A 16,187-nucleotide genomic window follows, 5' to 3' on the forward strand; every position below is an offset into this window, starting at 1 on the left:
TCACCCGTCTGCGGCTGCAGCTCCAGCAGGTGCCCCCACATGTTGCGGGCCGCCTGTGTATAGTAGCCGATCTCGGCGTTGGGATGCAGGCCAAACACCTCGGGTGTGTTGGCCAGAGGCAGGGCCTCAATGGCTTCTGGAACCACAGAGGACAAGCTGGGGTCACACTGCAAGCCGCCCCCCAGTTCCTGAGCCCCCAGTACGTGCACCATGCTGGGGGGCGTGTTTCTGCACACACACGTACACACACATGTACACACACGCACACGCACGCACACACTCACACGCACGCACACACGCCCCAGGGCCACCCCAGCTGGATGTCACTCCCCTGTAATGCCAGTGGCCCAGTGAGCTCCCCGCCAGGCTCGGGTCCCAGGTGGACCCACGGGCCCTCCCTCTCTCCCTCCCGCACAGGAAGCCGGCAGGCCAAGAGCAGCCACTGAGCCCCCTCCCAGGCCCTCCGCCCTCCGTGCCTGACCAGCCTTGCAGCCCCAGCAGGGGAGGGTTGGAAGCGTAACCATGACAACTACGGGACAGGAAATGGCTGAAATCCACGGCTTCCCTTAGAAACCCCTTTAGGAATCCCTTTTTCTGGGGGCAGGCATTTGGCGCGGCAGTTAGGACGCCCCTAGGGACGCCCGCATCCCACATCAGCGTCGGTTCAAGGCCCGGCCGCTCCCTGCTGTGGGCGCCCTGGGGGACAGCAGAAGACGGCCCAAGTCCTCGGGCCCCTGCCCCCCACGGGGGAGACCCGCGTGGCGTTCCAAGCTCCTAGCTTTGGACCGGACCAGCCTTGGTTGTTGCATGCATTTGGGGAGTGAACCAGTGAGTGGGAGATCTCGCTCTCTCTGCCTTTCAATCAAAATTTAAATAAATGAACAGAGTCGTTAAAAAGGCTTTCTCAGGCCTGAGAAATCTCACCAACGAATTTCTCCTTGACGTCGCCGACGGGGATTTTGTAGTCCACCTCCTTGTTCCGGAAGAAGTGGAAGGGCTGGAAGGTGTCGAAGATGAAGTCGCCCAGGTACTCGTCCATGTAGGTGGTCAGGATGCGGCGGTCGAAGCTGTCGATGGCGCGTCCTCCGTACATGACCTGAACCGGAGGGCCGAGGGCTGGCTGTGGGGGGCTCGCGGGGCCACGATGGCCGCCGGCCTGGCCACTGCACAGCTCCCGCCCATCGGCTCCAACCAGAGGAGCTGCTGACAAATACGGGGACCTCAGTGGGGCATCCCAAAGGGACAGCTCCCTCGGAGAGCCTGGGGACCATACGTGCCTGGAGAGCCCTACCAAACGGGTCAGACAGGCCAGCAGCAAGACGAGGGCCACAGAAGCCAGCAGCCGTCCCGGCCACTGCCAGCGCCACGGCAGAGCTCATGGGACACGTTCCCGTGACCCCGGGTCAAAAGCTGTGGACTCCACGCCCCCAGACATGCCCAAGGCGTGGCCAGGCAGGGCCCCGAGCCCCCAGGCCACTGAGGGGCCATGTGATGGGGGCCCCTCAGGACCGGGACCATCTCACGGGGACCTGGAGGGTCAGCCGAGGGCTCCACAGCCCCCACCTCTCCGATGAGGTACTTGAGGCTGCCCCACGGGATGCGCGGGTCGCGCTGCTGGAAGGCTTTTGTCAGGTACGTGTTCAGGATCTCCATGCAGACCTGCAGGGGGGAGGCCAGGCCCGGTGAGAGGCGACGCAGCCCTGCTGGAGTCGAGGCCGCTGCCCAGCCCCCAGCCGCAGGGAGCACCTGGAAGTCGGACTCGTTGAAGTCGTAGTACACGTTCCAGCCGATCTTGCCGAACTTCCTCCTCTCCTGCACCACGGCGTGGAAGAAAGCCAGCACGTAGACCAGCGGCTTGAAGGCGGCGTGCGGGCACCGCTCCAGCAGCTCCTGCGAGATCTTGAAGTACGTGGCCCTCATGTTCAGTTTGAGCCCGTTGGGCGGCTCCGTGACAACCTGAGAAGCAGCCAGCTGTGGTCGGAGGCCACGGAGCCCTGGGCCGCGCCGGGCAGGTGCCCGACACACACAGCCATCCATCCCCACCCCCGCAGAGGCCCCGGCACAAAAGTCAGAGGCCACCGTGTGCAGCCAGCGCTGGCCCCGGCTGGGCAGGTGACCCAGCCCCTCTCTCACCTCGGGGTCCCCAGCTGGGAGTGGCAGCAGTTACGGCTTCTCCCACCTGCACCCAGGGGGCAGAAGTTGGGCGGGGCCCAGAAGCCACCCAGGGGCTGCTGCAGGCTGGGGGGGGGGGGGCTCTGTCATAAGAGGTGAGGGGGGTTCAACAGGTGTGACCGGGGGAGAGCCCTCTGAGACACTGTTGTAGCCACACAGAAGTGGCAGACACGGGCCTGGGAGTCCAACACTGGGCTGCCAGGCCGAGGACAGCGGCTCCTCCCGAGAGAGGTGAGAGGGGGTTGGGGGGTATCCACAAGGTGTGCACAGGTACATGCACAGACACACACACAGGTACACAGGTACACACACTTGCTTCTACACGTGCACAGACACACGTACAAAAGCACCCACAGACCATGTACACGCATGCATACAGATGCACACATGTATGGCACACGCACGCATAGTTGTGTATGTGCACACACATGTGCATGTAAATGCACACGCAGACCACGTGCGCACACACACACTGCAGTGGCCCTGGGAGGGGGCTGCAGTGTTGGGGTGCACGTCCCGGGCCAGACCTTCAGGGACTTCTGCAGAATCCCGATGGGGAAGCCCTTGGTGGGGTCGGTGGTGAGCCACAGGCGGAAGTCGGGGTGCGGCTTGGTGATCCGCTCCAGGGACTTCTCCAGGTCCCTCAGCCACCGGACCAGGAGGTGACAGTTCTGCAGCATCAGCCACTGGCCGCGAGCCACGGCCGTCTCCAGCAGCTGCAGCGCCACCTGCGCCCGGGCGGGGGAGGAGAGGCGAGGGCTTGAGCCCCGGAGCCAGAGACCACCCCGCCCAGGCCGGCGAGGGGCGAAGGAGCCCTAGGAGACACGGTCCCCCACGCCCCCACCGCAGTCGCACCTGCACCCCCGGGGCCCCGAGGCAGGGCCCTGACCCAGGCCAGGTGCACCAGGCAGCGCGCATGCCTCTGCCCCGGCGCTTCTGGGTTCGGCCTCTCAGGCGGCGGGGGCGGTGCTGATGTCAACCGGCACAGGGCAGGGGCCCAGGGAGACCGTGGTGGTGCGGGGGAGGGCCTTGGAAACCCATCGTCCTCCTGACCTTCCTTACTGCTCCGTCGGACGCACACCCAACCCATGCTACGGCCCGGTTAACGCTCCTCGCCGGCCAGCCACAGCCCAGGTGCACAGCCGCGTGTTACCTTCTCTTGACCTTGACCCATGGCGAGGAATTTGAGGCGGTTTCCTCCAAAACCACATCTCTCGGCTAATTTCATGAGGTCGCTGGCAGGGTCGGAGCCGGGGCTCAGGATGAACACGATGGGGGAGTTGGGCGTGCTCTGCTCAAAGATGGCCTCGAAGCTGATCATCGGGGGCTGCACGTACCTGGGGGGCATGAGGAGCACGCTCACGCGGGCGCGGCGCCCTGAGCCACCGCTCCAGTCCCATCCAGCCCCTGCTGGTGGCCGGGGCAAGCACTTGGGCCCTGCTCCCGCGTGGGAGACCCGGAGGGAGCTCCCGGGTCCTGGCCTCAGCCTGGCTGTTGTGACCTTCTGGGGAGTGGACCAAAGGACAGAAGCGCTCTCTCCCTCTCCCTTTCTCTCCCTCTCTCCCTTTCTCTCTCCCTCTCCCTGTCACTCTGCCTTTCAACTCGATCAATCTTACCAACAAAACAAACAGCTCTCCCTGGGGGACAGCTGCAGGCCGGGAGCCCGCCCGTCGGACCATCACCGTCTCCTCCTTCTGCCCTCCTACCCCTGGCGGGCTCTTTGCCCGGCCTCCCCTGTCCGGGAGCCCGGTCTCTCCTCATAGGGGCCCCTCTGCCCCCCTGGCACGGCTCAGCGCCCATGTGTTGGGCTCAGCAGGTTTATCTGGGGCTGGGCGCCTCGGCATAGAGCCTGGAGTTCCTCGTCACCGGTCCTGGCCCGCGCACCCCACATCTTGAGCTTTGGGGTGTTACTTGCTGCTATGCCTTGTATAGGGTTTGTCCCCCAGGGCTCCTGTGCAGGGGGCTTAGATGGGGGAGGGGGGCTCAGGGAGGCCGCCCTGGGAAGGGTTAGGGCCGCTGTCCCAGGACCACTTACAGAGCAAAGCTGCCCATGTGCCCGGCCCTCCCGTGCACGGCCACTGCCCTCCCCACTTCTCTGCCGATGCTGACACCACAACCAGAACCAAATAGGCTTTTTTCTTTACGCATTACCCAGCATCAGTTATTTGGGTGTTATTTTATTTCATTTAGTCGAAAGGCAGAGAGAGAAAGATCGATCTTCCGTCTACCACTTCACTCCCCAAAGGGCCCCAGCAGCCAGGGCGGGGCCAGGCTGAAGCCAGGAGCCCTGCCCAGGTCTCCCACGTGGGTGCAGGGGCCCAGGCACCCAGGCCGTCATCTGCTGCCTCCTGGGCGCAGCAGCAGGAAGCTGGGTCAGAGCGGAGGTGGAGCTCCACCCCAGGACGTGGGTGACCAAGTGGCGACTTCACTACCACGCTACAACCCCACCCCGGTCAGCTGGGGACGGCGGCACAAACGGACTAAGACCCTGGCCAGCACGCGAGCGTGGAGAGGTTCCATGCAGAACTCTGGGTGGCTTCCTTTAAAGCCTCGGGGGTCTCGCCACTCCGGCCCCTCTTGCCACCTGCCGTCCGTGGCCAGGAGCTGAGAGCAGCTGCCGTGTGGACCCAGACTAGACTAGGAGCTCTGCCAGAGGCCCGTCCCTCCTTTCCACCGCCGCCAGCCACGAAGGCACAGCCCTGTCGGCAACCGCGAGTTACCTCCTTGGCCTTGCACTCAATGCCAGAGCTACCGTGTACTCCCGGGGCCCGCCGGGGCACACAGAGCACCTGCCACGAGCCTGCTCCCAACTGAGACTCGCTACACGTGTGAACCCACACCGATCCTGCACACTCACTCCCCAAAGCAGCCACGTGAGAGCTCTCAGCCACGTTTGCCCTGGTCACGTGTTGAAATGACGTTTTAGCATTCTCGGTTACTAAAACCTGGTGTCAAACTTTGCCGGTTGCTTTCTCTCGCGGCCACCAGGCCATCTGAAGTGGCCCACGTGGCTCAGGTTGCATTTCTCCTGGGCACAGCCGTCTGGGGAGGCCACCGCTGGCGGGCAGGGCTGTGGCAGCCCCGCGGCCAGACGGAGGGGACGACGTCAGATGCGAGGCCCACGGAGCAGGAGGGACGCGCTTACTTCTCCCCCATCGTGAGCGTCACGTAGTCGGTCACGGCCCGGTACACGCGGTCCACGCGGAAGCAGCGCAGGATGAGCAGCCTCTGGAAGGGGGTGATGCTGCTGTCGTAACCCAGGGGGAACGGAGACTGCTCGAGGGAATCCAGGTCGTACCACTGGCAAGACAGAGAGCACGCACCGTGCGTCAGCTCAGAGGCCGCCGCGGCCCCGTCTTCATGCCAAGGTGCCAGGAGTCACCGTAAAGGGACGAGGACCTACAGGTACAGGGCCCCGAGCCCAGTTCTGATCTTGGTCTAACGTTTCCACTCCGAGGAGTCACAGACGTCACAGGGAAGGAACCGAGCCTTGTTCGCTGCCGAGTCTGGTGCTCGCCCCATCGAGTGCTGCTGGTGCTCAGGGACTGCTCTGGGACGCCGGGGGCGGCTGGGGGGCAATGGACGAGTAGGGAGGTGCACGGGTGGCGTGTGAGTATGCGGGTGGGTGCATGGACAGACGGACAGGTAGGTGGGGTGGGAGGGTGGGCTGATGGATGGAGACAGATGGGTGGGTGGACAGACAGGTAGATAGAGGGACAGATGGATAGCTGGGTGGGTGGGTGGATGGATGGAGGGAAGGACAGATGGATAGGTGGGTGGGTAGACAGATGGATAGGTGGGTGGGTGGATGGATGGACGGACAGATGGATAGTTGGGTGGGTACATGGATGGAGGGACAGATGGACACTTGGGTAGATGGATGGATGGATGGAGGGACAGATGGACACTTGGGTGGGTACATGGATGGAGGGAGGGACAGATGGACATTTGGGTAGATGGATGGATGGAGGGAGATGGATAAGTGGGGGATGGGTAGGTGGTTGGGGGGTGAATGGACAGAGGGTGGATGGACAGACTGATGGTCCTCCCACGTAACTGTGTGACTTAGACAAGGAAGAATTCCACCCAGGCAGCTGGAAGGCACGGAGGGCACTGAGTGGCCGTCCTAAAGAGCGTCCTGTCACTCACACGGGGTTGACGCTGTGTAGGCTTGCAGATGGCCGAGAAGACGGCACGCTCACCTCCTGCCAGGCCGCGGGGTGCTTCTCCACGTCGTCCGGGAGGTTCCCAAAGGTGTCGGGGAACAGCTCCGACAGAAGCATGATGTCTTCCCAGCCCTGCTCGGACAGCCACGCGCACGGCTTCTTCCGTCTGCTCTTCTCCAGGGAGATGTTGCCTACCCACGACACAGCGAGAGCAGTGACCCTCTCGCTTCCGTACGTCCACCAGCAGGGACGAGAGCAGAGGAGGGCGGCCGCTCTGAGCCCTGCACAACCACCTCCGTGACCACCGAGACCCGCATGGTCGGGAACGCGCGGGCGCACGGGGACCCCGCGGGCAGGAGGAGCGCGGCGGCTGTTACCTTTCAGGAAGAAATCGAGCTCCTCCTGGGGGACCCTGCCTTCCGCCTGCTCTATCTTGATGGTCATGTTGAAAGAAAACAGCAGCTTGTGCCGCTCGAACAGCCCTGCGGGGACCCAACGGTGTGTGGGTGCCGGCGGCTGCATGTCCGCCTCACAAACCGAGACCCTCCTGGGCGGCTGGCTGAGCCCCAGGCCGGCCACCTGCCCCGCCGGGACCCTCCTGGGCGGCAGGCTGAGCCCCAGGCCCCCCGCCTGCCCCGCCGGGACCCTCCTGGGTGGCAGGCTGAGCCCCAGGCCGCTCACCTGCTTGGCCCGGGACCCTCCTGGGTGGCAGGCTGAGCCCCAGGCCCCCCGCCTGCCCCGCCGGGACCCTCCTGGGGGTGGGCTGAGCCCCAGGCCCCCCGCCTGCCCCGCCAAGACCCTCCTGGGTGGCGGGCTGAGCCCCAGGCCGCTCACCTGCTTGGCCCGGGACCCTCCTGGGTGGCAGGCTGAGCCCCAGGCCCCCCGCCTGCCCCGCCGGGACCCTCCTGGGGGTGGGCTGAGCCCCAGGCCCCCCGCCTGCCCCGCCAAGACCCTCCTGGGCGGCTGGCTGAGCCCCAGGCCGCTCACCTGCTTGGCCCGGGACCCTCCTGGGTGGCGGGCTGAGCCCCGCCGGGGCGCCTCACCTGTGCAGCCGTAGTTGTAGATGTTGAAGGTCAGCGTGTCCATGATATTCTTCAGCCTCTTGAGGAGGATGGAGTCCGGCAGCGACTTCTTCAGGGACAGGCCGAAGACCTCCAGGAAGGCGGTCAGCGAGTACTGGTACATGGAGTTCACCAGGGCCATCTCGGACAGGACGAAGAACAGGATGGCGCCGCGCCGGGCGGCCGGCCGGTAGCCGTCCCGCAGCCTGTCGATGTCCAGCGCCATCTTCTCGGCCAGCTTCAGCTTCTCGGACACCTGGGCAAAGGTGCCCGTCACCCAGGGCCAGGAAGGCGGGGGAGGGGCGGGGGAGACCCCTGGGCGGGTGTGGGCGCGCCTGGCTCCCTTGCCTACGCCCCGCATCCCGTCCGAGGCCGGCACGCCACTCCAGTAACCCTCCGAACCCTCACCCTGGGAGCGAGATTAGTCCTCGGTGACCCCGGAGGGCTGGGGCCCGAGGCCAGAGCAGTCTTGTGACCGTGAGAGGAACCGGAAGAGGGTGAAGCTGACCCAACAGAAGGCCCAGCCCGGACACGGAGAGACACGCGTGGAGTCCCGGAGCCAGTCCGGGTCGTCTCCGCTCCCCAAGATGACAACCTTCCTTTTACTTATTTATTTTTTTAATATTTATTTATTTATGTGAGAGGCAGAGTTACAGAGAGAGAGAGAGAGAGAGAGAGAGAGAAAGGGAGGGAGGGAGAGAGAGACGGAAAGACAGAGATCTTCCCTCTGTAGTTCACTTTCTAAATGGCCACAACGGCCAGAGCTGGGCCAGGCTGAAGCCAGGAGCTTCTCCCAGGTCTCCCACGTGGGTGCAGGGCCCAAGCACTGGGCCATCCTCACTGATTTCCCAGGTGCATTTGCAGGAAGTTGGATTGGAAGTGGAGCAGCCGGGACTCGAACCAGCGCCCACATGGGATGCCGGCGCTGCAGGCCGTGGCTTTACCCGCTGCACCATAGCGGCAGCGCCCTCCCTCTAACTTAAGCCACACAGGGCTGGGTTTTCCGCCCTCGTCAGTGGACAGAGGCCCTGGGAGCCCCGTCAGGACGCCTCCCCTTTCCCATCACGCAAATCCTCAGGCGACTTGAAACCCGACTCTGATGAGCTCCCAGGCAGAGGGGACGATCCTGGGTGGACGCCCCCAGCCCCCCGGCTCCCGAGCCCCTGAGGTCACAGCTGGATTCTCCTCGGGCAGAGGCGGGCGCTGTGCGCCGGCCGTGGCGGCTACCTCTGTGGCCTTGGACTTGGTCTCCTCCAGGGTGTACACCAGCTCGGCGTTGTCCAGCATGTTCCCCGTGGACGTGGCCAGCTCCCGCAGCAGCGAGTCCTCCAGGTCCCGCAGCAGGTTCTTGTTGTCGCTCGTCTCCTGGATCAGGTGCTCCCGCTGCTCCTCCAGCTCGTGCCGCTCGTGGGCCACCAGCACGCTCAGCAGCTGGTCCTCCAGGCCCTTCAGTGTGACTGCAGGGACACGGGTGGCCCTCACCGGCTGCGGCCGGGGCGGCCGGGGTGGCAGCCGGGACCTCTCCGAGCCACCGCCAGAGCTCCAGACAGAACCAGGTGGCAACACGGCCACACGGAGCCGGGTGGTGCTGTGAAGACGCCCCCCACAAAGAAAACACCGCATGCTGGGGACCCCGGGCTCAGGCGCTCGGCCCCTCCAGGCCGACAGCCCTGGGGGAACGCGAGCAGCGGCATCCAGTTCTTTTCAGAGGGTGAGAGGGACCCCAGCCCAGCCCGTGTCCTCCCACGCCCCTGTGGAGCCGGGTGGCGTGGCCTGCGCCTGATCCCACGGGCTGCAGTGCTGCCCAGTGACATCCCAGCAGCTCTCCCGAGACCACCGAGGGTGGGGTCACTCCCCGCCCCGCCCCCTAGGCCCCACCCGTTCTGTCCTCACCCGTGTAGTTGATCACCATGGCCTTCCCGAACACCGACGGCGGGTATCTGGGGTTGGCCAGCTTGGTGTTGAGGTAGAGCCGAAAGTTGGAGTCGTAGTCCACCTCCTTGTCTCCCAGGATGATGAACTGACGACCTTGGGTGACCTTGATGTTCTTCTCCAGGACGTTGTCGATCACGGGGTCGATGTACTCGTCCACGTCGTGGAACAGGAAGGGGGTCCCGTACTTGACCGACATCTCCAGCTGCTTGAGGAAGTCGGGGTCGTTGAAGGAGGCCACCTGGAAGACAAGGGTGGCACGCTGGGCGGCGGCTGGTGGCAGGGGGGGGAGCAGGTGCATAACCCGGGGCACCCAGGGCAGGCTCAGGGCAGCCCCTCGCTCCACACGCCCAGGAGACCTCAGAAGGGATCCCAACCCACCGCCCCACTGTGCCCTAGCACCTCTGCCGGCCCTGCCTCCCTCCCTCCCCACCTAGGAACTGTGCTGAGGTCCCTACAAGGGGACCCTGGGGAGCCGGGGGTGGGGCTGGAATGGGGGGGGGTGAGGAGGGGGAGCCCCAGGGGGAGGAGCGCCAGGGAGCCCCATGAATCAGCACATTTGTGCTATCCCAGCCACACCAGCGCTTAGAGGCACCTGCGCACCTGGGCGCTGGGGCCGGCACAAGGAAAAGGTAAAACTGAAAACCACAGATTTGTCCAGCAAAAAGCACCCGGGCCCCACCACCCTCTCCTGGGTACGAGGGGGCTTTGAAGGCTGCTCAAAGTCCGTTCTCTGCATTATCGTTATTATCTTATCCGTGTGGAAGGCAGAGAACGGGGTAAGCGAGATCTGCCACCCACCGAGTAGCGCCCCACATGCCCGCAGCTGAAGCGGGAGCCCGGAAGGCGGCCCGTGCCCCCCGTGTGGGTGGCAGGACTCCCGCACGGGGCCATCACGGCTGCCTCCTGGGGTGCACAACAGGAAGCTGGACCTGACGTGGAGCCGGGACTCAACCCGAGGGCTCAGAGAGGGACGCAGCGTCTCTGCCGGAGTCAGCTGTCCAGCAGCCTCTCTCGCTGTCTCGATTCCATTTTCCCACAAGCTGCTCGAGGCCGCTTGTGCGCCGAGAGGGGTGAAGACACGGCGGCCCCAAAGCAGAGAAGCCGGCGTTTGTCGGGTGACAGGGACACGGATGTGGCCCGCAACGAGCCAGAGTGGACGGCTCTGCTGGGAGCGGTGGCTGCCGACGTCCCTGTGGACGTATAGCCCCGTCCCAGAGCCCTGTGCTACAGCCGCAGAGCCAGCAGGAGACCCAGAAACTGGGCAGATGGACGTGCACGTGAGAGTGGTGGCTGGGGGCACTGGGGAAAGCCGGGCGCTGGCCCTCGGGAGGGCGTGGGGGACGCAGGGAAACCGGCACCGGGAGAGACCTTCAAGAGAGGGAAGTGCGGTGTGCAGCCTCTCCAGAGACTCCGCGCCCAGGTGCGAAGCCCACACCAAGGCTCGGCCAGGAACCAGCGCCAGAGGCCAGAGCTGGAAGCTGACCGGGAGGCTGCCCGTCCAGGTCCCTCCTCCCCATCAGCACCCGGGAGAGGGGTCGTCCCCAGGGCCCAGCGGCCCCGGTAATTCCTCCTTGCCACGTCAGAGCCAGGGAACTCGGACGGACCTCAGAGCTGGAGGAGGGCACTGCCCCAGAGGAAAGAAATTCCACTTCCGCTCTGACGGCAGCGAGAGATCTAAGATCCCTGGTAGACCGTCTCGCTTCGGGTTTAAGTGTGTTTTCTAAATTCTAGAGCGTCCACACCCACAAAGATGGACGGGAGGGAGGAAGCAGAGAGGAAGGGGGGAGTGGAAGGGGGAGGGACGCAGGCCACAGCACAGACAGCTCAGCGCGACGCTGAGTGACAGAGCCGGACGCGAAGTCGCAGCTCCGTGACCCCTTTCCTAGGCAAATCCGCAGGGACAGGAAGTGATCCGTGACGGCCAGGGGCCGGGGAAGGTGGGGTGGAAGGTTGGGTGGCAGCAGCTAAAGGAGATGGCATTTCTCCGGGGGACGACACACGAGTTCTAAGATGGACCTGACGGCCGTCACACAACTTTGCCGGTGCTCGGACCCCAATCTGAACCCCGCGGTGTGTGGGTGACTTCTCTGTCAACCTGGGCTCTCGCCCTCCCTGCCCGCCGTGCCTGGGCGCCCAGGGCCCCCAGGGACCTGAGAGAAGCAAAAGCTCGGCTGGGAGTGGGGGAAGCCCCCTACCCGCAGGTTGTTCTTCTCCTCCTTCCTCTTGATCCAGTTGAGGGCCTGCTGCTGGGGGTCGATGCAGAGGGGGAAGCGGCTGGCGCGCGTGGTGAGGATGCCGTTCTGCACCGAGAGCTCATCGGGGGGCAGGCCCTGGGAGCCCCACCTGCAAGGGTGGTGGGGTCGGCCTTCTGCAACAACCCCACCGCAACCCCCCGGGAGACAAGCAGCCCCCCGGGCACCCTCCCAGACGCTCAGGGCGCCTGCCGCACACCTGCTGATCTCCACGTCGTCGGTGAGCAGGTTCTCCAGCCGGAAAGGCTGGCTCAGGGGGATCTCGCGCTCCAGGATGTCGCTCTGCCACACCTGATTGACCATCTCGTCCCGGAACTCCCAGGTGAAGGCGCCCTCGTAGCTCAGGAAGGCGGCGCACAGCAGGCAGTCCCCCAGCAGCTTCACGCGACGATGCATCAGCTCGTCCAGGTCGCTCAGCCACCTGGCGCGGGGCGGAGGCTGCCTGAGCGCCGCCTTCCGGCCACGCCCACACCCTGCCTCGGCCACACCTCTCCGGCTACCCCACCACACCCCGTAAACACTGGCCAAGGTCGTGTCAGCTCAGAAAGCTAGGAGCTTGCTAGAGTGACACGCGATGGGAATACCAGGTGTGTTCTGCATGGGCCCCCCGCAGCGTCCTGACCCAGAACCAGGGCCCCAAGGAGAGCAGGCGAGGAAGCGAAGAGAGGAAAACGTTCTGAACAGCGAAGGGACGAGAACCACCACCAGGGCCAGCGCTGTGGTGCAGCGGGTACAGCCGCCGCCTGCGACGCTGGCATCCCGTATGGGCGCCAGTCCTAGTCCCAGCTGCCTCACTTCCCATCCAGCTCTCTGCTATGTCCTGGGAAAGCAGCGGAAGATGGCCCAGGTCCTTGGGCCCCTGCAATCATGTGGGAGACCTGGAAGAAGCTCCTGGCTCCTGGCTTCAGATCGGCTCAGCTCCAGCCATTGCAGCCATTTGGGGAGTGAACCAGCGGATGGAGACCTCTCTCTCTCTCTCTCTCTCTCTCTCTCTCTCTCTCTCTGTAAACTCTGCTTTCAAATAAACAAACACAGGCACGCACACAGAGACAGAGGTAGCTGAACCAGCCTGACACCTTGCTAACAGGGCAAGGCAGAAGGAAACGTGGTTTAAAACACGCTCTCTCTGGGCAAGGGAGACCACTGGTCCATTTTGCAATTTCCCACCCTGGTGGACCCAGGGACCTCCAAGCTCAGCAAGTGCTGTCAGGGTCCCCAGTGGCCACACGTCTCCCAATGCCTGGTCAAAGACGCGGACCTAAGGCCAGCGGGGACGCCGCCCAGGCCCACAGAGGCCTTCCGGGCTTCAGAGACGCTGACAACCTCCCGTTCCCACAAGCAAACACGCTTCCAGCATTTTCCGCACCACACCCACTCACGCCAATCGGAAACTATGGCCAGGTGGTCGTGTCTGGGAGGACACCAGCCACGGGGCCCTGCGGAGGTGTCTGTGAGTGACAGACGGGGGCTCCTCCCCCACACTCAGGAGCCGAGGACTGAAGGTCACCAGGAAGCAGACACCCCCTCCAAGGCTCCTCTCTGGGTGCTGCTGGGTCTTCCTGCCTCCTTAACCCTCAGCAGTCAGTAGCCCCTGGGACGGGAGAAGACGGAGTCTGCGAATCGACCATTGGCCGCCTTAACCTGGACAACGGCCAATGAAGGCCTCGCCCCAGGGTCTGCAGATTTTCACACGGAATAAAGAGTGCGGGAGGCGAAGAGTTCCACAGGTGGGGTCAGCCTCAGGAGGACTGCTCGCCTGGGCGGGGGCGGGGCAAGGCAGGGGGAGGAGCCGCCTGCCTGGGCGGGGTGTGGGCGGAGCAGGGGAGGAGCCGCCCGCTGGGGCAGGGCAGGTGGGAGGGGGCGGCCCGCCGGCGGCCAAGCTGACCTGACGTTCTCGGACCCCAGCCCCGAGATGAGTTTGTCGGCGGCGATCAGCCGCCTCTCCATGATCTCGGCTTCTTCCTGCAGCTTCTGCTTCTCCAGGATGGCGGCCTCGTACTTGGCGCCCAGCGCCTCCAGTTCTCTCTGGATGGCGGCCAGCTCGTTCTGGATCCGCTCGAGCTCCCGTTTGGTGAGGTAGAAGTTCCGCTCCAGCCTGGCCACCTGCGGGAGGGCGGTTCAGTCGTCGCGGGCGCCCACCGTGGCCCCTCTCGGGGCACAGGCCCCCCGTCCGGCTCCACGTCCCAGTCCAGATGTCTGCTGGGCTGCTGTGAGACGACCTGCCTGTGACTCCACCCAAGAACCCAGCAGCTGGTCCCACTATGGGGCTCTAAGTCTCTCGAGTTATGAAGCAGTGCCAACACAGGACTTAAAAAGACAGGGTCCACCTATGACCCTGTCCTCGGGGGACACTGCGGGGTGTCGGGGGGAGCCTGGGGCACCGCTGAGCATCCCACAGTGCCGAGGACTGACCACCACAGAGAACCATGGGTGTGGGGCTGGGAAACCCTCATCTCTTTAAAGTTTTATGGACTGATTTTATCTATTAGAAAGGCAGAGAGAAAGAGACGGATCTTCCATCTGCCAGTTCAGCCGCCGAATGCCCACAGCAGCCACGGCTGGGCCAGGCCAAAGCCAGGAGCCCACAGCTGAATCCAGGTGGCAGGGACTCAAGGACCAGGGTATGGGTCAGCAGGAAGCCAGGACTGGGCTGCAGGCAGGGCCGTGACCCCCACCCAAAGGACCCTGGAGACCTCACACGGAGCCCGGTTCTATTGCTGAGAGTGGACTCAGGGCGGTGGGGGAGACGTGGCCATGGCCACGGCCACACAGGGGGCCGTACCTTCTCTCTCTTGGGCTTGATTTCTCTGAAGACGTCGCAGTAGCCCATGACGGCCTCAACAAACTTCAGCATCCCCAGCCCAGCCTTGCTCACGGCCTCCATCTCCTCAATGGTGGTGTTGAGGGTCCGCAAGAGGCCTGGGGAACAGGGTGGGGGTGGGGCGGGGGCCGTCAGCTACCCCCAGGCAAGTGGGGTGGGTTCACCAGTGTGGCCAAACCACACGGAGCACATGGAAGGCCTGTCACGGCCACCTAGGGCGTCCCACGACCCATGACCTCTAAGTATTGCAGGCAGGGGCACGTGGGGGCTCAGGCAGCAGCCAGTTGGGATTCAGGGTTGGGGGGGCCTGTCCCCCGTGCTTGTGAAGTGGGCAGGGCTGCGGCCTTCCACAGCCAAAGACGAGGCCAGAGACTACCAGCTGACAGCAGGTGGCAGGAGGTCAGGTCACAGCCGCCCTGGGCATAGCCACACCCAGGTGGGCCCCAAAGAGGGTCTGCTCTCCCCTCTGCCCTACAGGGGCTGCCGTTTCCCTCTGTCCTCCACAGCCCTGCCTCCTCCCCATGGCCCCTCCTCCTCTCCCCCACGGCCCCGCCTCCTCTCTCTGCTGCAGGCTCTCACTCTTGATGTTTTTCACTTGGCTCTGGGAGATGGCGTCGAAGTCGAGCTCCATAAGCGAGCGCAGGAAGTTGGGGTCGGACATCATGCCCTTGGCCGTCTTCCAGTTGAGCTCCTTGTAGCCCTTCATGATGAGGATACACTCACACACGGTCTGCACCTGCTTCGGGGGCTTTGCGAACGACCTGGGGAGGAAGAAGGAAACGGCAGGCGTCACTTCAGCCAGCAGGCGTCATCCTGGCCAGCAGGAGTCACCCCCGGCCAGCAGGAGTCACCCCCGGCCAGCAGGAGTCACCTCCAGCCAGCAGGAGTCACCCCCAGCCAGCAGGAGTCACCCCCGGCCAGCAGGCATCACCCCCAGCCAGCAGGAGTCACCCCGGCCAGCAGGAGTCACCCCCGGCCAGCAGGAGTCACCCCGGCCAGCAGGAGTCACCCCCGGCCAGCAGGCAACACCCCCTCTACTAGGCAACACCCACTCCAGCAGGTGTCACCCCTGGCCAACAGGCAACACCCCCGGCCAGCAGGCAATACCCCCACCTGCAGGTATCACCCCCATCAGCAGGCGTCACCCCGGCCAGCAGGCATCACCCCAGCGAGCAGGTGTCACTCTGGCCAGCAGGTGGCCCCAGGAGGGCACCAGGGAGCCTGGATCCCAACAGCAATGTGGGCTCTTGGCCGGGCATTCCCTGAGGGCAGGTATGGGTCTCACCCAGCAGGCTCAAATCGCGTGGTGGGGTCATCAGACTCAAACCCAGGCTGCCCAGAATCAGCACTGCAGGGTGGAGCCTGAGACCACATTGTGACTCCTCAGCCTCTAAGCAGTGGCTGCTATGGCCATCAGCACTGTCATCGTCCTTGTCATCATGTCTCCCCAGACACCAATGAAGAGTCGGGCTCCAGGGCTTGGGTGCCCTGCTCTGTTCTCACGGCCTGGAAGGCCTGGGGTCCCCTGGGCTCTTGTGAGGCTGGGCCACCCCTTCATGGCGCTCTTTGTCTTAGCGGAAGCTGGCCAGTTGCTGCTTCTCCAACACATGGGTGTCCGGCCACCCAGACCCCCGAAAGGAAGAGGAGGGGGACAGCTGTGCTGGCACAAAGCCCAGGAGTCCTGAGCCGGCCTCGCAGGCACTGCCTGGCCTTGGTCTCCTGCGGCCGGCAGTGGGCGGAGGTCGCCGGCTCCACAAAGCCGTGAGGAAGGCAGAAACTG

General features: G+C 64.5%; 1 protein-coding gene across 1 annotated transcript in view; it reads right to left on the bottom strand.

Moving 5' to 3' along the window:
• DNAH10 (dynein axonemal heavy chain 10) overlaps positions 1-16,187 on the bottom strand; it is a 118,919-nt gene that overhangs the window by 3,041 nt on the left and 99,691 nt on the right. The window contains 17 exon segments of the mRNA XM_062182412.1: positions 5-136; positions 925-1,096; positions 1,564-1,659; positions 1,747-1,956; positions 2,700-2,900; positions 3,326-3,509; positions 5,318-5,472; positions 6,375-6,529; positions 6,716-6,820; positions 7,382-7,655; positions 8,627-8,856; positions 9,293-9,572; positions 11,530-11,677; positions 11,786-12,007; positions 13,472-13,689; positions 14,369-14,505; positions 14,987-15,168. Of these exon segments, the coding sequence (XP_062038396.1) occupies positions 5-136; positions 925-1,096; positions 1,564-1,659; positions 1,747-1,956; positions 2,700-2,900; positions 3,326-3,509; positions 5,318-5,472; positions 6,375-6,529; positions 6,716-6,820; positions 7,382-7,655; positions 8,627-8,856; positions 9,293-9,572; positions 11,530-11,677; positions 11,786-12,007; positions 13,472-13,689; positions 14,369-14,505; positions 14,987-15,168 (3,101 nt within the window).

Source organism: Lepus europaeus, chromosome 23, assembly GCF_033115175.1.
Source record: "Lepus europaeus isolate LE1 chromosome 23, mLepTim1.pri, whole genome shotgun sequence".
Taxonomy (NCBI): Eukaryota; Metazoa; Chordata; class Mammalia; order Lagomorpha; family Leporidae; genus Lepus; species Lepus europaeus.